The sequence below is a fragment of the Symphalangus syndactylus genome, chromosome 18, assembly GCF_028878055.3.
Source record: "Symphalangus syndactylus isolate Jambi chromosome 18, NHGRI_mSymSyn1-v2.1_pri, whole genome shotgun sequence".
Classification (NCBI taxonomy): Eukaryota; Metazoa; Chordata; class Mammalia; order Primates; family Hylobatidae; genus Symphalangus; species Symphalangus syndactylus.
In genome coordinates this window covers 28,399,391-28,422,402 of record NC_072440.2, presented here as the reverse complement: position 1 = coordinate 28,422,402, position 23,012 = coordinate 28,399,391, and the positions used below count along the sequence as shown (strand labels likewise).

At 34.0% G+C, this 23,012-nt stretch overlaps 1 protein-coding gene and 1 long non-coding RNA gene across 5 annotated transcripts in view; one reads left to right on the top strand and one right to left on the bottom strand.

Annotated features, from left to right (window-relative positions):
- Window positions 1-23,012, top strand: part of FCHO2 (FCH and mu domain containing endocytic adaptor 2) — a 130,795-nt gene that overhangs the window by 83,738 nt on the left and 24,045 nt on the right. For 2 of the 3 annotated variants that reach the window (XM_055254472.2, XM_063623171.1), the window contains 7 exons: window positions 6,770-6,827; window positions 7,742-7,914; window positions 9,569-9,580; window positions 9,939-9,963; window positions 11,506-11,545; window positions 13,894-13,985; window positions 19,326-19,429. In XM_055254472.2, the coding sequence (XP_055110447.1) occupies window positions 6,770-6,827; window positions 7,742-7,914; window positions 9,569-9,580; window positions 9,939-9,963; window positions 11,506-11,545; window positions 13,894-13,985; window positions 19,326-19,429 (504 nt within the window). Of the gene's footprint in view, window positions 1-6,769; window positions 6,828-7,738; window positions 7,915-9,568; window positions 9,581-9,938; window positions 9,964-11,505; window positions 11,546-13,893; window positions 13,986-19,325; window positions 19,430-23,012 lie in introns of all 3 variants that reach the window. The other variant, XM_055254473.2, reaches the window with a different exon arrangement.
- The window catches only part of LOC129468653 (uncharacterized), a 59,023-nt gene continuing 56,663 nt past the window's right edge, over window positions 20,653-23,012 (bottom strand). For both annotated transcript variants that reach the window (XR_010117068.1, XR_010117069.1), the window contains one exon: window positions 20,653-22,938. This is a non-coding gene — a long non-coding RNA (uncharacterized lncRNA). The remainder of the gene's footprint in view (window positions 22,939-23,012) is intronic.

Below are 23,012 nucleotides of genomic sequence, written 5' to 3'. Positions count from 1 at the left end.
TGCAGTGGCACAATCATAGCTCACTTCAGCCTCTACCTCCCAGGCTCAAGCATTCCTCCCATTCCAGCCTCCTGAGTAGCTGGGAACACAGGCATATGCCACCATGCCTGGCTATGTTTTTTCATTTTTAGTAGAGGCAGTGTCTCACTATGTTATACAGGCTTGTTATTTTCTTTTATTTGTAGCCTATAAATAATAACTTATGGCCTATTCATGGCTTCTTCTTACTAATTATTTTTTAAAACATCAATAGGCTATCATGGTAGGGAAATTATTGTTCATTTCTTATCCCTTTCTTTAAAGGTCTGTGTAACTTAAAAAATTATTTTTAGCAACTGCATCTTTTGAAAGTTGGCCAAGAAAGTGTAATTGCTCTCTTTTTCTTTTTTCTTTTTTTTTGGTTTTGGCCTATGTCCACATTCCAAACAGAAATTAAGAAACATTTCATTGACTCTTGAGCTCCATTCTGGTGTATATTTTTTAAATTGCCACCACCTCTTTAGCCAGAGTAAGCAACTGCCTTTAAGATTGATGGGTGAAGTTGCCTGTTCTATTCTTGTTCATACTGCTTTTGACCTAGGGCTTCACTCCAGCTGTATGGGCCCTAATATAGAAATCATGGATTGAATGGGTAAAGATGAACACAAGTAATGTGTATGTTTTTATTAACATCAGGTTTCTATGAATAGTTCTAGCAGTAAAAAGATAGTACACTGAGAATCACTGCTTTTAGGAAAAACTTTTTATTTTGAAATAAAGATGCATAGAAGGTTGCAAAGATGGTGTATATAACAGTACTGTGTACTTGTTACCCCTTCCTCCTGACACGAACACTTTACAAAACTGTCATGTAGTATCACAACTGGAATATTGACACTAATTCAATCAAAACAGGACATTTTCATTACCACAACAATCTCTCATGTTGGTTGCCCTTTTACAGCCACTTTTCCTTATGCCTTCCTTAACCTCTGGCAACCACTAACCTTTTCTTCATTCCTATAATTTTGTCAATTCAAGGTTGTTCTATAAGTGAAATCATACAATATGTATGCTTTTGATATTGGCTTTTTTCCACTCAGCACAGTTCTTTGGAGATGTATCTAGGTTGTGGTACATATGAATAGTTTATTTTTTATTGCTGTGTAGTAGTCCCTGTTTTGGATGTACTAAAGTTTGTTTACCCACTCACCCATTGTAGGACATTTTGGTTGCTTTTCAATTTTTGACTATTAGAAATAAAGTTACTATGAACAATTGTGTACAGGTTTTTGTGTGGACATAATGTTCCTCTCTGACCCTAGTAATTTTCTTTATGAAATCTACTTTAATATAAAGACAGCCTCTTTTCCCCTTTGTTATTATTCATGTTTGCCTAGTATAATTGTTTCCATCCTTTTTCTTTCAACCTAACTATATTGTTATATTTGAAGTGAGTTTCTTATAGACAGCAGATAGTTCGATTATGTTTTTAAAAATCCATTCTGCCAATCTCTGCCTTTTAATTGATATATATATTTATATGTAATGATACTGTCAGATTTTAAGATTGCTATTTTTTGTTTTGTTTGTTCCTCTGTTTTTTGTTTCATTTTGCTTTTTTCTTGCCTTTCTGTAGGTTATTTGAATCCTTTTTTAGAATTACATTGTGACTTTATGGAATTTTTCAGTGAATCACTTTGTAGAGCTATTTTAGTGGGTGCGCTAGGTCATTTTCCATTACCTCCAGATAGTTGTTTATGGTGGTTTTTTTGTTTTGTTTTTAATAGAGCTAGGTTCTTGATCTGTGGCCCAGGCTGGAGTGCAGTAGCACAATCCTAGCTTACCACAGCCTTGAACTCCTTGGCTGAAGTGATCCTTCCTGCCTCAGCCTTCCAAGTAGCTAGGGCTACAGGCATGTGCCAACACACCCAGCTAATTTTTTTATTTTTGAGTAGAGACAAGGTCTTGCTATATTGAGCAGGTTGGTCTTGAACTCTTGGCCTCAAGTGATCCTCCTGTTTTGACTCCCACAAAATGCTGGGATTATAGGCCTGAGCCACCGTGCCTGGCCTGTTGATGTGTTTTGATTAGAATTTATCGTTGTAATCTGCAGGAGGTTGGTCCAAAAGCTGCTTACTCAGCCATGTAGAAAACAGCTTGGTATTATTAAATTATTACATTGTGCTATATAGTTTATTCTGTAAACAAATAGTGTATTCTAAACAAATTTAAAGTAGTCCATTGTTAAATTTGAGATAGAACCTCTGGGAGACTAAATACCTGGTGTGTTTCTAGGGTACTTGGAATGGGGACAAAGTATTTTGAAAAACTCTTTCATTCTGATTTCTAAAAAGATTCACAATTAGCAAAGTTTCCTTATTTTTAAAGTATTTTAAAGTGATATTTGCATATTAGCAAGCAGTAGAAAGAAAGGGCTCTACCTTCAGTGTTAAAAATACGGCCTTTGTCATCTTTTTATCCATGGAAGCTGCCCTTCACCCTACGTTAGATTTTTTATTTCTAGTTTTTAATTCCATCTGTTAGCTCACTGCTAGCCACATTAGACTGTTTATTTAGTCTGGAAGTGATAGTCACATAAATGCTGCCCTCAGTTCTCCCTAACCTTGTGTTGTGCCTGCCTTCACAGTTCTTCATATCTTTCTTGCTGAGCTTTTGAAAGTGATTAGAAGAACAGAATACCTTACCAGTAAAAGGATTTTTGCTGCAATTCCTTGGCAGCTTTTTCTTTCTATTAAAATTTTTTTGAAATTTGGAAATCATTTCTAACTTACAAAATTGCAAGAATGAAATAATACGAAGAACACTTGTATGCCCTTTATTTTTGTCACATTTGCATTCTCTCTATGTTTGTGCATGTGTTTATATGTGTATAATATTTTTTTCTGATCCATTTGAGCACAAATTAAATATATTCTGGCCCTTTGTCTCTAAATACTTAAGTATATATTGCCCCAAAATTTCGGATATTCCATCATCTAACCACAAAAGCATATTCAGAGAAGTGTTCCTCTTTCCTGTGTCCCTTCTACCCCATTGCCTTTCCTTGTAGCTAACCAACTTTATTGTGTTCTAATTATCCTTTCTGTAGTTTTTTTTTTTTAAACAAAGATAAGCAGATATATGTTTGTGTTCTTATTTGCCCTTCTTACTTAAAAGTTATAATACTATATATGTTCTTTACTACTTGGCTTTTTAAAAATTAGCAGTATTTCCTGGCAGTCACTCTATATTAGTTCATAGAAACTTTTCTCATTTTTTTTTTTAAACAGCTACATAGTATAATTGTTCCTCAGTGTCCTTGCAGTATTGGTTCTAGAATCCCCTGAGGATACCAGAATCACTGAATGCTCAAGTCCCTTACATAAACTGTCATAGTGTTTACATATAAGCCACACACATCCTTTAAGTCATACTTTAAATCATCTCTAGACTACTTATAATACCTAATACAATGTAAATGGATATTGTAAATAGTTGTTTTACTGTGTTTTTTAAAGATTCATGTTTTGTGTACTATTTATTTATTTATTTATTTTGAGACAGAGTCTTGCTCTGTTGCCTAGGCTGGAGTGCATTGGCACCATCTGGGCTCACTGCAACCTCTACCTCCCAGGCTTAAGCAATCCTCCCACCTCAGCTCCCTAGTAGCTGGGCTACAGGTGCATGCCTCCATGTTCAGCTGATGTTTTAATTTTTTGTAGAGATGAGATCTGACTATATTGCCAACTCTACTGCTGGTCTCAAACTCCTGGGTTCAAGCAATCTTCCTGCCTCAGCCTCCTGAAGAACTGGGGTTACAGGCATGAGCTACCACAATCAGCTTATTTTTTATTTTTTTAAAGTATTTTTGCCGGGCACAGTGGGTCATGCCTGTAATCCCAACACTTTGGGAGGCCGAGGTGAGCAGATCAACTGAGGCCAGGAGTTCGAGACCAGCCTGGCCAATATAGCGACACCATGTGTCTATTAAAAATACAAAAATTTTCTGGGTGTGGTGGTGGGCGCCTGTAATCCCAGCTGTTAGGGGCGCCTGTAATCCCAGCTGTTAGGGAGGCTGAGGCAGGAGAATCACTGCAGGAGGTGGAGGGAGGTTGCAGTAAGTTGAGATTGGGCCACTGCACTCCAGCCTGGGTGACAGAGCGAGTCTCCATCTCAAAAAACTAAATAAATAAAATAAAAATATTTTCAATCTGCAGTTGGTTGAATACATGCAAATACTGAAACCGAACCTGCAGATATGGAGGAATGGGTCTACCCATTTTGTGTATGTACCATAGTTTATTCAGCTGTGCTTGGACATTTAGGTAATTTCTAATAATTACAGGTTATAAGTAATCTTTGATGAATAACCTTGTGCATATGTATTTTTAAATAGTTGGAGCTGTGTCTTCACGGTGAATTTCTAGAAATAGGATTCCTGGGTAAAAGAGTGAATATATATGTAGTTTTGTTACACATTGCCGGATTTTTCTCTATAGGGGTTGTGCCAATTTGTATTAATACCCACAAAGTATGAATATGCCTTTCCCCCGCAGCTTCACCAACAGAGTATATTTTCAAGCTTATGAATTTGCTGTCTTAATGTAGTTTTAATTTTCTTGGTAGTCTTTTATTTCTCATTTTGTTTGTTTTTTGCTTATGGTTTATATTTACACTCTCAGTCCTTTCGCTTCACACACCACACCCCAAGATACACGTAGTCTTAACCTTTTATTTCTTTACTTTGAGAATTTGAATGAAAAATTGGTTGTCCACAAAGCTGCTGGCATTCCTACGCAAATACCTGTTTTCTTCCTTTTATTTTTTCCTAGTCCTTGAGGAACAGGGAGGGGCCTTTTTGTCTTATCCTGTTTTTTCTTGACTCTTAGAGGACCTTGTTCTCATTTTGTCTCACATATTTGTGATATCTGTAGTATTTATTGGCTCCTCTTCTGCTTTTAGGCATGCCCAGTTTTCTTTAACTTGAAAAAAACCTTTTTCTGAACATCTGAACTGAATGTTTGTTTATCTTTCTGTGTCTTTGTGTATGTTATTTCTCCTTGTTTGCAGTGTTCTTTCAACTTATGGGAATTTTATGATGTGACCAGAAAACCCCTTCTTGAAGTTGTTAAAATGCATTTAAACTAATTTCTGAGTTATAATATTTAGGCAACTTCTGCTATTTTTAATACTCCCAGCTAGATTATTTTTATCTTTTTATTTCGAAGAATTCTAAACAAATGTATGTTTGTGTGTGTGTATATGTGTGTATATATATATATGTACACACACATATATATACACATATATACATATATACACACATAGGTATATATTAACATATATATATATATATATATATATATATATATATATAGCATCATGGTCTCTCATGTTGGGGCTCTCATCAGTCAGCCCCAACAGCTTGCCCCAGCCAATCCTGCCCATCCATTTCCTCTGCCCAAATTCTAGAATAATATAATTTCATCTGAATTTACATTATATATATCTTTACACTTCTTAGCCAAAAGGCTGAGAAGCGGTACATTATATATATCTTTAAAACATAATCACAATATCATCACATCTAGAAATAATTTACAACTCCTTAGTATTTTGAAATAACCATTCAGTATTTATATTTATCATCTTTGATGTCCATTTTATTATGCTTTGTTTAAAGTTGTTGATATGTCTTAAGTCTCTCTTGATCTATAGGTTCCCCTTCCCTCCCTCCCTCTCTATTTAGCTTTCTGGTTTTTTTTTGTTTTTTTTTTTTTGACAGAGTTCGCTCTGTTGCCAGGCTGGAGTGCAGTTGCGTGATCTCGGCTGACTGCAACCTTACCTCCTGGGTTCAAGCGATTTTCCAGCCTCAGCCTCCAGAGTAACTGGGATTACAAGCATGCACCACCATGCCCAGCTAATTTTTGTATTTTTAGTAGAGATGGAGTTTCACCATGTTGGCCAGGATGATCTCGATCTCTTGACCTCATGATCCACCCGCTTCAGCCTCCGAAAGTGCTGGGACCACAGGCGTGAGCCACTGCACTCGGCCCGCTTTCTGTGTTTTTATTGGCAAGACTAAGTGGTTTGTTTTATAGTTTCCTTCAGTCTGGATTTTGCTGATTATGTTGCCATACTGTATTATGTTTTACTTCTTTATATTATTTAAATTGGCATTTGGATCTAGGGGCTTGATAAGATCCAGGTTTAGGTTTTTTTTGGTCTTGTTTTATTTTGTCAGGGCTGCCTCTCTCATGAGACACATGGTGTCTTGTTGTCACTCTTTATGGCATGTTGGCAGACATTGATGGTTTGTCTTAGATAGTTTCACTAGTTCACCCAGACTTTAAACTGCGTAAGGAGGTGCTAGATCTTATATTTCCATAGAGCTTATAGCAATAAGGATATTTAGCTTGATAATAGCTTTCAAATCACATGTACTTTTTAAACTAACTTATTCTTCCTCATTTATAACAGAAACTGTAGATATCGAGCAATCTGAATTGGTCTCCACCTCGGTGATTTTGTGCCCTGAAATTATGAGTTGTGTTTCTCCTGTTTCATTTTGCAGGTCTTTCCTCCTTCAGATATCCAAAGCATGGAGTGTGATTTGAAGCTAATTAAATAAAAGGATGTAATTTTTCTTCGGTGTTCATCATTTCGTTAACCTATTGATATCTGAGAAGTGGTTTGGTTCCTTAGTAATACCTGAGGCTACTTTGATAATCTCTAATAATTTTATACATTACAGTTGTCATTATAATTTTTTTTCTTTTTTCCTTAGAACATTCCTGATGTAGATGAAGAAGGCTACAGTATTAAACCAGAAACAAATCAGAATATCCTTTCATCATCTAGTATTCTTATGGATTATGTTGGCATATAAGTAGGCAGTTATAAGAAAATCATGTATTAAAGCCTCTTCCAATTTTTTATTAATTATAAAATGCGATTCCTTATTTGTCATTTGACATGTGTTTTTGTTGTTGTTGTTGTTTTTTTTTTTTTTTTTTTTTTTTTTTTGAGACAGAGTCTCACTCTGTTGCCCGGGCAGGCGTGCAGTGGCACAATCTCAGCTCACTGCAGCCTCTGCCTCCCAGGTTTCAGCGATCCCCCAAGTAGCTGGGATTAGAGGCGTGCGCACCATGCCTGGCTAATTTTTGTATTTTTAGTAGAGACAGGGTTTCTTTATGTTGGCCAGGCTGGTGAAGAACTCCTGACCTCAAGTGAACCACCTGCCTTGGCCTCCCAAAGTGCTGGGATTACAGGTGTGAGCCAACACGACCAGCCTTGACATATTTTTATTAATAAAAGTTAGTAGTCTTATTTCTGTTAAAGTCTGTTTTATTCTTTGTTTTTTTTTGAGATGAAGTCTCACTCTGTTGCGCAGGCTGGAATGCAGTGGCGCGATCTCGGCTCACTGCAACCTCCTACTCCTGGGTGAAAGTGATTCTCATGCCTCAGCCTCCCGATTATCTGGGACTACAGGTGTGTGCCACCATGCTGAGCTAATTTTTTGTATTTTTAGTAGAGATGAGGTTTCACCATGTTAGCCAGGATGGTCTTGATCTCCTGAACTTGTGATCCACCTGCCTCAGGCTCCCAAAGTGCTGGGATTACAAGCATGAGCCATCGCACCCAGCCCAAAGTCTGTTTTACTCTTAAAGGTTTCATTCCTTTTTTAAAATAAATGTGTGAAAAACTGGTTGTATGTCTAAGGTAATTTAAAAACAATTCTTTAACTGAAACTCACATACCAAAGAGAACCATTTCTACTCATCTAGTGATTCTGACTCTGAAGATGAAGAACCAAAGAAGTATCGGATAGAAATTAAGCCTATTCATCCAAATAACTCACACCACACAATGGCTTCTTTGGATGAATTAAAAGTATCTATAGGGAATATAACACTCTCCCCAGCAATATCTGTAAGTACAAACACGTTTGTACTCTTTATATAAAAGTCTTTATTTTTCTTACCTGCCTGTGTCTGGTCAGACATTACTTAGCAATTGTTAAGCATGTCGACTGAGGAAATGCTTAGTTTATAATTTTTATACAGGAAAATAAACTTGTGAATTTGGCTTAATTTTGCTTTTGAAAGTAGAAAGTGAAAATGTCAAAAATTCACTATTTCTGCCATTTGTTGTATTTCGTAAGCAGTGCTGTGTGTCTCTGGCAGAATTCTTTGAATTGGCAGCATTAATTTTTGCCTTATCTAATTTTGAAGTGTTTCTTCTATGTTTTGTGAGCCTTATGTAAGAGAGAATTTTATAAAAACGAATTTAAAGATTAAATTATATGTTTGCATTTTTTTTTAGTCTGCCACTGTAACATTTATTTTCCCATACTTTTCATACAAGGAAAGGCACAGATAAGAGTTCTTAGTGCTAATAGTTAATTCCTCAATTCTAAAATACCGTATTTAATAGGATTTGAGGGAGAAATAAAACATTATCCCAGTAAATTTTTTCCTCATTGATGTCAATTTTAAACTTAAAAATGTTACACTATGTGAAAAAAGCATTTCTTAGGATGACAGTTAAGTATATCTATATGTGATCATCATGATTGACATTAAATCTGTTCTTCTGGATAATGAAGAATAAAGGTTCTCACCATTTCATATTGTTGTCTAATTACATATTTTATGTAGTTACATGTATTTGTTTGGAAAAAAAGGTGGTTTTCTCCCAGTCATGTACTTCAGAATTTAGTTTCAGAACTATTTTCTTTCTACCAAAAATGTTTCTGAAATGAGGTTTTATTGTACCATTACTTTTTAACGTTAAAATTAATGTTGAAGTACAGAGTTGCTTAAAAGATGGTGAATATAGGGCCGGGCACGGTGGCTCACGCCTGTAATCCCAGCACTTTGGGAGGCCGAGGCGGGTGGATCACAAGGTCAGGAGATGGAGACCATCCTGGCTAACACAGTGAAACCCTGTCTCTACTAAAAAAAATACAAAAAATTAGCCGGGCGTGGTGGCATGCGCCTGTGGTCCCAGCTACTTGGGAGGCTGAGGCAGGAGAATTGCTTGAAAACCATGAGGCGGAGGTTGCAGTGAGCCGAGATCGCACCACTGCACTCCAGCCTGGGTGACAGAGTGAGACTTCGTCTCAAAAAAAAAAAAAAGGTGGTGAATATATACAAAGTATGAGGTTGTAAACCATTAAAAGTGTGTGTTATGTAAGAGCATAACTAATATAAAATATGTATGTTAAATATATAAAACAAAAGCCTAGAGGAATATATGGGTAGTGAGATTGTGAATAGTTTTAAATTTTCTCTTTTGTACTCTTCTCTTTTCAGTTTGTTTTTAAAACAATGAACATGTATTAATTTCATACTATGAAAATAATAATCAGAACAATTTTATAGTTAATATTGGATAAGAAAAGATTATATCTGAATATATTTTGCTGCCTCATTTGCTTAACTTTTTCCCATCTGACAGTGTATGTGTTTTAAGGTGTATATAGTTTAGATATGATTGAATAGGGAATGATAAATTATTACATCACAAAAATACAGTATTCAGAATTCTAACCTAATTTTCTTTTTCTTCCATGTACTACTAGAGACACAGTCCAGTAAGTACAAGGTTTTATATTTTTGCCCATTGACTTTTAAAATCATTGTAATTTTGGAAGATTGGCTTTCAAAATATTTGTATTAAATTTTTAGATTAGCAAGTTTTGGTGTTTTGCTATAGATGTTGTTGCTTTAATATTTTAAAAACATTAGGTGTTAAAACTACATGTATTATTTTTTGCTGTAAAACAAAAACTACTGACAGTTTTTTCTCTATATTTTTTATGTAAATACTTTACCATTGAGCAGATATACTAAAAACAACATAAAATTAGGTTCCTAGTATTAACGTTTTACCAAATATTTCATTATCAAATTAATTTGTTTTATGGTACCTATTTTGCATCTCTGTTTTAGGTACAGGTGAATCGGAATTTGTCTAGTAAGTTTGACATTTGAATTGCTTATTTTGTCTATTAAAATTTATAAGGCAATTTGTTAATCTTTTACCCTTATGTAGCTGTAGAAATAAATGATCTTTTCTCATCATGAGCCCTACTGAATGGCTAGAAGGATAATTATTTTAAATAGAAAACAGCATATCTGTATTATTTCCTGTAGAGCTGAAAGACATGCTTTAAACTTCAATACATGGCTACAATATTTTTCAGAAATCACCAAAGCCAAAAAGTAGCTTCTGATTCAGAATGTTAAACGGTTTCACTGGCATTCTCTGTCTTATTAACCAGAAAGCATTTATAAGATGAGTAATATTGAGCTTTACCTATTTTTAAGTTGTGTCACAATTACAAATTCTATTATAATTTAATTATACTAAAAACTTAATTATACTAAAAACTTTTCTAAGGTGCTAATACCTTTTGCGGAATCATGCATTAAAAATAACAAGGGTTGTGGGAAAAATAGTTGAAGCAGCCCACTCAAAAGCTATGTAATTTTGTTAACAGAAGACTTAACAAAAACTTTAACATCAGTCTTATTAAAAATTCTAACACAGTTTAAAAGACCTAGTAAATGAATAATAAATACCAAAATAAAAGTAAGGATTTTATCTTTAAAGAAATGTTGATTGTAGCTTAATGATAGGGAGTGTGAGGAAAATGAGGATAAATGGAGGGTGCTGAGTTGTGGAGATGAGAGCAAAATGCAGAAATATTGAAGAATAGCGCAATAAACACTGAGGCAAAACAACCAACCAAACTGAGCCAAGTGAAGAATGTAGAGTGAATGGGTATCATGTACTGTGATACTCCTCCATAGTTTGTGGAAGTTACTCATATTGATGTACTTTGCATTCATCAGGTATTGCTTGGTGATGCAAAGAAAACACGAAGGTGCAGCAAAAATTGCTTATGCACCAACGTGAGTTTTGCATTAATGATGCTATTCCCGTTTACCACTTGCTTGTGAAATGAGGCACATTACAAATGCAAAAGGTAGCAAAACAAACTATCTTATAAAGAGACTTGCTCCAGGTTGCTATAAGATTCTTAATTTTTCAAAATATGACATCCTCAAGAGTTAATAACTACTTTTTGTCAATATAATAATCACTAATAATATTCTTAGAACTTGAAAAATGCATTCATGATTCATCAGTTAAAATTCTTAAGTAGAATTTATGTATTTAAACATTTTTCTAATTTTTAAAGTTGCAACCCATAGTTTCTTTTCTAAACAGCAATTTTAATGAATATCATAGTTTAATTGACTCAAGTCATTTCTTACTAAAGATATTAGAAGAAACCAGGATTTAGTAGTTTCAGTTATTTTAATGTACACAATAGAAAACTTGTTAAAATCTTATTTACTTTTTCTTCATTATTGTTTGTATTTACATTATCAATTCCAAAATTTTTAATTGTTATAGTGTTGAGATATCTGTATAGAGTTTCTCTTTTTCATTAAAATATTTTATTTCTCAGATTATGAAGTTTTCATAACATTTTAATTTTTTAATTAGATGAGGAGTTAAAATCAAAGCCATCTGCTCCATCCAATGAGTAAGTTTCCATGTTTAATTTTGTTAAAAAATAGACTTTATTTTTTAGAGCAGTGTTTGATTTATGGCAAAATTGAATGGAAAGCACAGAGATTTCCCTTTATGCTCCCTGCCCCTTCATATGCCCAGTCTCTCTCACAGTCAAATTCTCTCACCAGAGTGGTGCATTTGTTACAATCAGTGAACCTGCATTGACACATCATAATCACCTAAAGTTCGCAGTTTACATTAGAGTTCATTCTTGGTATTGGACAAATGTGTAAGGATATGTATTCATCATTATAGTATCATACAGAGTATTTTTGCTGCCCTGAAAATCTTCTGTGCTCCACCTTCTCATCCCTTCTTCCACACACATACATTTTAAGTATCCTTTTGTCCTTTTTTCTAGAGTTTTATTAGCTCTATAGTTTTAATTCCAGTAAAGTTTTGTTAATCATCCTGTTTTCTGAGCTGTCAAATGCCATGTTGGAGTTTTTAGAAGTTTAAAATTATTTCTCACTTGGTAATATGTCCTTTTACAATAAAAAAAAAATCCATTTAACCACAGTTGGCCTTGGTAGCCTCACTACTTCTAAATAAATGATGAAACCCTAAATTCATACATGTCTGTATTTCAGCTGGTTATTCTCATGGGAATTTTCTCATTTCTTCCTTCAGTTTTGACTGTGACCTTATAAAATAATATACTTCATAAGCTTCAGAACAGAGAAGTGTGTCAAGTTGGAAAGGGAGAGAGAGGCTAGAAGGCATGTTGCCAGCTCTTCTTAAAAAAAAAAAAAAAATGTTAAGCCAATGTTGCATGGGTCTCTTTTTACTTCTGTGTCTCTCAGTAAGCATACTGTCTTTGAGTTAATGGTTTTTTGCTTGTCTGTTTTGAGACAGGGTCTTACTCTGTCTCTCAGGCTGGAGTGCAGTGGCGTGATCATGGCTTTCTGCAGCCTCAACGTCCCAGGCTCAAACGATCCTCCCACCCCTGTCTCCCAGCTAATTTTTTTCAAAAAAATTTTTTTTTTTTTTTTTTTTTTTTTTAGAGACTGGATCTTGCTATATTTCCCAGGCTGGTCTCGAACTCCTGGACTCAGACTCCTGAGCCTCTCAAAGTACTGTGATTATAGGCGTGAGCCATCAAGCCTGGCCAGACTTAATGTAAAATACAAGTAAAAGTAGGCTTAAATAGGTAGTTTACAATTATTTGATACTTTTGAGGTACTAATTGAGCACAGTGGTGGTATTTGTTGGATGTATCATTTTTAAAGATAAGTTGTTGAGTGTTTTAAAACTGTTTTTAGGAATCATGCAGTTGCAATGCTAGGCTTTATCATACGAGGTGTAGTGTGCTTTCATGTAGGTGCATGTTGAGATGCTAGATATGTACTCCTACATAATTACAGCACTTTCATTATAGAGGGCCTGTTTTTTTGTGTGTGTGTGTAAGATTTCCTAAAATTTTTTAAAATAGTGGCAGTTTGATACATTAAAATATGTAAGCCACCTTTCTGTACTTAAGGGCTTAAAAAAATCACTTTACCCTTTTTCTTCATCTTTGAAAGTAAGTATGGCCTTATAAAATTTTAACCCAATTTTATACCACTTAAATTTTCTTTTCAGGATTGGGTGCTATGTGTGAACCAGCAGATGTGAGCCTGTTTTAGAATCAAGTAGCTGTATGTCTTTGGGCAGTTCATTTAGACGTGTGCTGCTCTTTTTTATTTGTAAAGCTGAAAGTATTATTCCCATTATGATAGCCCCCAAGGTGGTTGAATCTAACAAGGCATGATGAATGGGAATTAATCTTCCCCATTCTCCTCTGCTAACTTCACATGTTATCTTAGGTTACGCTTCTAACAAATATTGGCTGTTAAATCTGTTAATTAATTTCTACATATATACTACTGGTAGAGTATCCAACTTTTAAATAAAAAAAATTATTTTTCTTACGGACAGGGTCTCGCTCTGTTATCCAGGCTGGAGTACAGTGGTGCAGTCTTAGCTCACTGCAGCACAGAACTCCTGGGGTCAAGTGATCTTCCTTAGCTTCCTGGATAGCTAGGACTACAGGCATGCACCACCATGCCAGGCTAATTAAAAAAATTTTTTTTGTGGATATTGGGTCTTGCTATGTTGCCTAGGCTTGATCTTGAACTCCTAGTCTCAACTGATCCTCCTGCCTGAGCCTCCAAAAGTGTTGGGATTACAGGTGTGAGCCATGGTGCCTGGCCCCAACTTTTTAATTATGTATATTGAGCTGTTAGAATTCTTTCTATGAAATAAAAATAAGTGACTAGAAATTTTATACTAATAAAATATTCTTTTGTTAAAATTTTTGCTTTTAAAATATTATGGTAGAAAAGGAACCAGTGATTTACTTGCTTGGGACCCTCTATTTGGACCATCTCTTGATTCATCTTCCTCATCTTCACTAACTTCATCATCATCAGGTAAATATATATATGTATATATGTATTTTTTTAAATATAAAGAATACTTTAGTTGCTTTTTCTCATTCACTTTTTGTGCATTGTACTTAATGATCAAAATTTCTAAAAATTTGTCCTCTGTATTGCCAAATAAAAGTGATTTTATTCTGGTTTTGTTCTCTTAGATACTCTATGATTTAAACAATAAAAATTGGTAAAATACTAAGTGTTTTTTTAAATTGGCATGTTATTTCTCGGCATTTCATATCATTATCCAAATAATAATTCTTAGTGTTTATAGATAATTCAAATACAAAATATATATCAATGTAACCAGTTCTTTCTTGATGGAAGTTTTAAGTTGCATCTAATTTTCTAGTATTATGAACATCCATAGAAATAACATATTTTGTGCATATGTCTTATAATATGCTTGTAATAATTTATCAATTTAAAATTTATGGCTTACAAGATGATGTCCATGATACTTATTGCCAAACTGCTTTCTAGAAAGGCTTTAACACTTCCCAAGCAGTTTACGAAAGAAGTTGATAAATGTTTTTTAGTTGTTTTGGCAAGAATATATGAAGTTTCTCTTTTCATTAGTCAAAAAGCAGGCACCAAAAATGTATGTTTAATAAAACCACTGCTTGTTCAAAACAAGAAAATAAAATCAATTTTATTTGATCTTCTACCCTCTTCTCTGGGACTTCAGAATTGCCATCCAGTATTTGGGGTTAAGGAAGCGCTGGAATCATGCGGGAGGAACTTAAATCTGTCTAGTTCATGCTAGGTCACTTTGTTAGAATGTGCCACACATTGTATTTAATTTCACCACAGTAACAGCAGCATGAAGTTGTTTTTATTGTCCCTGTTTTATAGATGAAAAAAGTAAAGCTCAGAGATAATAAGTAACTTCTCCAAGATTATATAGCTAGTAAATGATGAAGACAAGTTTCAAACCTGGCTCTTACTTATTCTAAAACCATTGTTCTATCTATCACACTTTGGCAGATTAACAGCAACAACAAAAAAGCCATGTTGAAATATCTTACTATTAAAAATTAAATATTGGTTTTTAAAATTAGACTGTTTAGAGACAAAATATTTTTAAAAGATACTATAAGTGGATTATAAGAAACCTTAATCCTAAACACTAAACGCTATTTGACCTTTTGAAGGGAAGGTAATCTGCACTTAATACTTGTAAAACAGCAAGAAACAGTCAATAGATAGTTGAACATAATCTGAAGTGGCTTTATAGCCTTTCTCACTGAGCATTTGTTACTATTTAGTATTATAAAATTAACCTTATATATATTATATAAGGAAAGTAATTGTACAGGAAAATCTGATGTTGTTGCCAAATCTCTCTTTTGTTTAGTAAAAATATCAGAATGGTGTTTTGTGTTTAGAATGAGGAGTTCTCAGCAGTATTTTTGAATTTTGTTAATATCCCCTTATGAATTATTAAAGTCTTTAATAAAATTTTTCAAATTGGTATCACAGAGGTTTTATTTATATAGAAATTTCTTCATAATTCTGCTCATTGTTTCTTGATAGTTTCTCTAGTACAGTCTCTTTCTTTTTATAAAAGTACTCTTCCTTCCTTTTGCTACCTGTCTAAAGAGTGTTTGGCTCATATCACCATCACTTCAGGTAAAAAATGGTTCGTTTTCATTTAGTGGTCATTGATGTTTGACCATTAGGAAGTGATAAAATATTTATTAACTTTTTGCTGGTTTTAAAATTCACTTCAGTATGCATTTTTAAATCTTCCTATATAATATGAAAAGTAATGTTCTAAATTTTGCCTTTCAAAAAAAAGTTAGTGATGCTCAAAAGAGATAGTTATCCTGTTATATAGTAGTTACTATTAAGTCTTCACTTGAACAGAATATAATTGATCAAACTAATTAATTGTAATTGCGATTCTCCTGTTTTACAGAACTGGCCCTAAGTGAAGTTACGAAATAGGCATCTTATCTTAAATTTTTATTTCACTTATTTTTATTGTTTTCTTGGTACTCACTAGTTACAACAAGTCTTAAACTTTGTCCTACCATTCTTTGCAATGCGCTTATCTCCCATCTTAACATCCTCTACCCAGGTACCCATTTTAACATTTTAGCAAGGTCCAGGTTGTGAGATCATTCCATGCTCTCCTGTGTGTCTTTCAGAATCTTAATTCATCACTGACCTCATCTTAAAACAGGCTAAAAAATAATTTCAGTCAATCAGTTAATAACTGATAGTTAAGAATCCCAGTGTTGTTACATGTTTTAAAATGTTGATTAGGGCTTGGCTGAAAAGTAGTTTCAGTTGCATCTTAGACTATGTAGACTATAAATAAGCATTCATGTTTATGTCAGATATGAATATATATAAACATCGATATGTGTATTTTTAAAAATTTAACATAAATATCTTACACCTACCTCCCCTTTGTTAAGTGCCAATGTAGACTACTTTCTCTGCTTATGAATTAATTGAACTCTTGTGCTCGCAAAAAAAAAAAAAAAAAAAAAAGAACGCTTAAAATTATTTTTTGAAAAATATTGGGCTGTTTTTAAATATTAACTCGAACACTGATGTAGTCCAATGTACTTCCTGGGGCAGTTTTATCACTGGACAGTGATGAACTTTGTTGAGTACCACACATACATGGCATTATTGCTTTGCTACCTTGTCGAATCTTTTTAGATCTTATACTGACTATAAATAGTTACCTTTGCTCCTCTGGGAAAACAGGAATAACTCTGACTTTATGTAATTTTGGACCTTCAGTTTTTCATATGCATTTTAAGTTTCTAATGTACATACTTGTTTTCTTCAGTTAATGTAGTTTGAACTTACGCTCTTCTTCCGTGTGTTGTTATTAAATTTTCTAGTTTCAAATAATTAAAACAAGATAACTATTTGGTTATATGGATTTATGTTTAATTCTAGAATTTTCCTGTTGCTTCTAGGTTTTTGTTTTCTTCTTATTCATCTGACCTTATAGAGCACAGTAGGAACTTCACTTCCTTTCTCACTGATTTGCCTGGGTGTGTGATAATTGAAAATTTACTTGAAACCCGGTCAGATTCTGAGTCTAGAAAGTCCATCACCAGACTTTTCCCCCAAATCTCTACTTTTTTCTGCTGTAACAGCACCACTAGAGAGCACAGATAAAGTTCCTTTTGCTTCATGGCTACAAAGTCAGTGGATTTTCTTACTGATGAACTTGTTACAATTAATAGCTCCAGTGCTGCTCAGAAGACATTCCAGAGATTGCATTGTAAAGCTGAAAATACTTTTAGGTTTCCTAATGCTTTGGATGGGATTTCTTCCAACAGCTGCATCTCTGAGGATCACAATGACCTTTGCCTAATATTACATGTTTTGAAAATGTACCTACAGAAGCAGCTAACAGTGCTGCTGCTATTTCTTCTACATCATCATTATTGCTTCTAGATTCTAGATTAGTTTCCACTTTCGTTCAGATAAAGAATGGTATGACAAGCATGCTTTGTCTATTCACTTTAGTTAATGTCTGAGGGCAGATACAGAGTAGCCCTTATCGCCTATGTTTTTTTATACTTCACAGGTCAATTCATATTTCTTGAAACACTGCTTCTAATAGAAATTTGTAGCAGTGAGCTCCACCCCACCATCAGCAAAAAACAAAACACAGGACACTGAAGAAAGTGAACAATTGCAGTTATCTCCTTCAGAAGCTTCTAGAAGCAGTGCCTAATTGACCTATGCAGATATAATATAGATTCATTTATAAACAGTGGTGTTAATAAGTATTGTTACTAGCTTTTCTCGAAAAGCAAATTTTGAACTGAACTTAATACTTCTACCGGGCTTGGTTTGAGTCAATCTAAATGCCATTTGGACAGACCACTTGATCAGTAATAAATACCTCTGCTGTGTAAACTCTCTCACAAGTTTGAAATAACTTAACATAGGCTAGTGCCAGTTTCATTGATAATGAACATATCTTTAAAGTAGATATGTAATACACAGGGAGGTGTTATGGACTTCAGATTTTGGTGCACATTTCTTCCAGTGTACAGCTTCAAGTGTGAGTGCAGCATGAAAGAACTGGTACTGACTGGAAAAAGACTGGCCTCAGAATCTAAGCTTGATTTACCAGCTTTTTTGTTTTCCTTAAGCAACCTGAACAGCGTTTGCATCTTTTATCTCTTAATATGGTATACTTTCTAAGTGATTCCCTACGTCCCATGCATGTACAACTTTCAATCCATGTGACTACCTTTTTCTTTAGATCTCTTCCTACTACCTCTGTGCGCCTTCCTTTCATGCCTCCTTGATTCCTCCATTGATGATTAAAGGCCTTTAGCTTTGCAGTTTATTTCCCCGTTTGTATACTTAGGCCCACTTATATATTTTTAATTTTATACATCTCTAAACTTTGAAAACATGCTGAATATGTTTCTTCCCACCCATTATATTTTTCAGTCTCTGAATTATAGCCTGTATTTTAGTGTGAACCAAAGGGCTTTGAAAATCATTTAAGTTAATTTATTAATGATTAGTAAACATGATTTTAAAGAGGGTTTAAACCTATTTACTGCCATTTTTTTTACTCCTGCTTTGATTATGCTAATACATTTGTAACTTTTGATGATGTATACATGACATTTATCCAGTAATCTACATTGTGATGAGATTAAGAATACTAATATTTCTGATTTGTAAAATTAGCAAATGGCATTGAAAAACTCAATACTAAATTTATATAGGACTTAGGAACAAGTTAAGATATTATTTTGAACACTTACCAAAGTTAATTGTAATGATTTGGGGAATTTTTTTTTTTAGTAAACTAACAGAATATCTGATTATCTCAAATAATGTTACCCCCTAAAATGTTACAATGTAGTTCAACTTAAAAGGCAAATTTAACAATTTTAATTAAGGTAAGTATTTTATTTAGAGTTTACAATATTATTCTGGAGGTACAGCTTCAAAGGCTTGGTCTCGAATTACTATCTGTAAAATAGATGTATTGGCAATAAACAAATGACCTTTGGCCTTAAATTGATTTGTTCTCATCAGCTAATGTATCAGATTTAATTTTTATATGTATAGATAATTGAAACAGGAATAAAATTTATATGTGTCAGTTATTGAAAGGTTAACTTTTTTTCAGGAATATTACTGGTCACTTCAAAATAAAGCGTATTTGGTAGATTCCCAATATTTCAACATCCATAATTACATCTAAAAAAAGAGCCTCCTGAAAAATGAGCTTTGATTACCAACAGTTTCTTTATAATAGAATGTCTTTATGTAAGGATTGCTACATACTAATGATTTTCTTCAAATTCTCTTTTTCCCCTCAACCAGCCAGGCCCACAACTCCTCTTTCTGTAGGCACCATTGTCCCACCTCCGAGGCCTGCTTCCAGACCAAAGCTTACTTCAGGCAAACTCAGTGGGATTAATGAAATAGTATGTACTCAGGTTTTTTAAAAATTATATAACTGTTTTGATTTAAGATGCAAATGATATTTTTCTATATGCCCTTTTACAGTTAATTGCTTGAAGTTTTCTACCCATGTCCTCACAGTATAGAAAAATTTTCCCAGCTAATGCTTCCTTTACTCTTCCTTGTTATCACAGTGATCATACCTGTGAGACACGACATTGTCCAGGAGGAAAGAGATTTCCTGAGAAAATTGGCACATTATAAAAATACCATTCAGTATCCATTGTCTCACAATAAAGAAGCGGTTTTCATATAATTCTACTTAAAGTCAAATGTTAAGGAAATAAATGGTGGCTTGTTCTCAGACCTTAAAAGTATACTGCAAGGAGGATTATGGAAGGCATCTAGCTCAGCATTTAAAATTTTTCACATAAGGAAACGAGTCCACATCATCCAGTTGACTTATAAAAGTACATGCATGGGTGGGAAAGCATTGGTTTTTAAAAGTCATCAGATAGAGAAAATCTATAGACTCTATTCAGTGAGGCTCTCCCAGTCTATTTGCCTTTGATCTGGTTTGCTTTGCTTCGTCTTCTACACTAATTGCCAGTTTAATTACCAGAATTAAATTTCTAAGTCCAGTTTAATCTTTTTTCCCTTGATACACATTTCCAGTGGTTTCTCAGTCTGTGTGGTTAAATGTTTTAGCTGAATGTACAAGAGTCTTTATAAAGCTGCCTCAACAACCTATGTTACCAGACTGTCCATCTTTCTCCCCTTTTCAACCTAGGTTCCAGCCACTTGAGACTTTTCAGTGTTCCTTAAACACATCATGGTCTTTTACATGTCTGTGTCTTCTTCCTGTGCTCTATCTCAAATGCCCCTCAGTTTTCTATGTCACAAATTGACCTCTTTCTTTAAGACCTAGCTAAATATCACCACCTAGGCAAAACCCTCTTTGATCATTCCTTCACTTCTCTTCCTTATATCCAGATACTTTGCTTATATTTTTGTTAGTTCATGTATCACCTTGTATGTACTTTGTGTGTGTGTGTTACCCTTACTGGGCTATGCCTTCATCAGTCTCATATCCTCAGTACTTTGCATGATGCCTGTTGGGTGGTACACAGTTATGAAATGTTCAGTGAATATATCGAAAAGCTTCGGCACCAAGTATTGAAATGGTGATATCTTTCTTCTCCGAATGAACACTTAGTGAAAGTAAAATGAAAGACTAGGTACAAGCTGCCAAGGAGAAGGTTATTATTTAAGTAATATAGAAATTACTACATTTTAAAATACTTCGTTCTCTTTTTTAAATCAAGTTATGACTAGAACTTTAAGTACATTTTAATAAATTGATTTTTTTCCTGATTGTAAAAATAGTAAATGATCATGTTATAAAATTTGGAAAACAGAAAAAGCAGAGAAGGAAAATTATAAATTTCCTCTGTATTTCACCACCCAAAGATAACTTATCACTGTTAACATTTTTTGGAATGCATAAGTGTTTATCCAGAGGCAGTAAAATATAGTTAAAAGTACAAGCTTATTAGCCATGTATTAGCAGAGCAACATTAAGCAGTTATTTAATCAGAGTTTTGTTGCCTCATGGATAAAATATGTGTAATGATATTAGGTTGTGAGACTTAAATGAGTTAATACATGTAAAACAGAACATTGTTGAATGCAAATAGTTGCTCAAAAAATTATTGATATAGGCATATTTTTAAATAAAAAGTCATACTTTACATATTTCTAATTTGTTTTCTACTTGCAAATATCTTTCTATATAATGAATTATTCTTTGATTATAATTTTATTTATAGAATTAGGGGATACAAGTGCAGATTTCTTACATGTATATATTGCATACTGGCAGAATCTGGGCTTTTGGTGTACCCCTTAACTGAGTAGTGAATATTGTACCCAACAGATAATTTTTCTACCCTTACCCTTTTCTCATCCTCCCACCTTTTGTAGTCTTCACTCTCTGTTATTCCTCTGTATATGTCCATGTGTAACCTTTGTTTAGCTCCCACTTATAAGTGAGAACATGAGGTATTTGACTTTCTGAGTTATTTCACTCAGGATAATGGCCTCCAGTTCCATCCATGTTGCTAAATGAATTATTTTTATTTCATAGTCTTCAAGCTTCTTTAAAGTGATAGAATCTTTTGCCAAATAACTTTAAATTGTAAGTATTAATATATTAAAATAAAGTGGGACTCATAGTTGAATCCTTCACATCATCCCCCTATCACCATACACCACCCTCTCCCCATCCTTGAGAGCCTTCTAGAAACCACCCTCTGAGCTTCAGGGAGCACTATTTTAAGTGGCTACAGAGTAGTTCAATATGAGTGCTCTGTCTTCTATGCTGTTGTCGGAATTAAATTTCTAAAAGTTTTCAGAAATTTATTTGACATTTAGTTCCATGTTTCTGTTATTATAAACGATGTCTTAATGACTATCCTTATGGTTTCTTAGCATTCATTTTTTTAATAAAAAATTTTAAAAGTGCAATTTATGAACTAAACTGTATGTACATTTTTAAGACTCTTGATAATTATTTCTGTATCGCCCACCGGAGAGAGTATGTTGATTTAAATTTTCTCCAGCTGTACATTGGAGTGCCTTTTCTTTTTTTTTTTTTTTGCATGCTCATATGTGCATTTTTCTGGAGAGAGCTCATAGCTTTCACCAGATGCTCAAAGGAGTCTATAACCACATCCTCCTTACCTGCTGAAAGAACCACTCATTGTTCTAGAGCAGGGGCACCCAACGTGCAGTACCAGATCAGTAGCATTAGCATCACCAGGGAATTTGGTAGAAATAGTTTCTCTGGCTCCACCCCAGGCAAATTGGAAATTCAGGGGAGGGGCCCAGCAATTGTGTGTTATTAACAAGCCCTCCATGTGATTCTGATGCCTGCTAATGTTTCAGAAACATTGTTTTAAAGCAACGCCATCCAATAGAAATATAATACAAGCAAAATATAATTTAAAATTTTCTAGTAGCCACATAGAAAAACAATGGAATTCATTGTAATATATTTATCTGCTATATAACAATATTATTTTAACACATTCAATATGAAAATTAATGAGATTTTACATTCCTTTTGTGTATATGCTGTGTCTTCAAAATTTGCTCTGTACGTTATAGCACATCTCAATTTGGACTAGTCACATTTCACGTGCTATTGGCCACTGTAGTAGATAGCATAATTCTAAAATTAGAGAAAACCACTTGAAAAACGAGCTGTTTTTTCCTTTTCCTAAAAAAAATAAAAAAGGCAGTCACATTACGTTGGCCTTGAGGTTATGTTGCCATAGGAGAAATGTCCCACAGTAGTTATCTCAAGACTTTTTCCAAGCTTGTAAGTTTCAGACTAGCTGTTGATCAGTATCTGTTCACCCCAATGTCCTGCACCACCTTGGTCTGCATATATACACAGCTGCATTTTTGGCATCCTGCTGAGTTTTTTCAACCTATTGTCCATCATAATGAGTCATCAAAAAGCTGTACTCTGGAAAAAATAGTTAAATGGGTAGGGGGTTACAAATTGTAAAACACTTTTTGCAATAAAATGACAGTTTTATT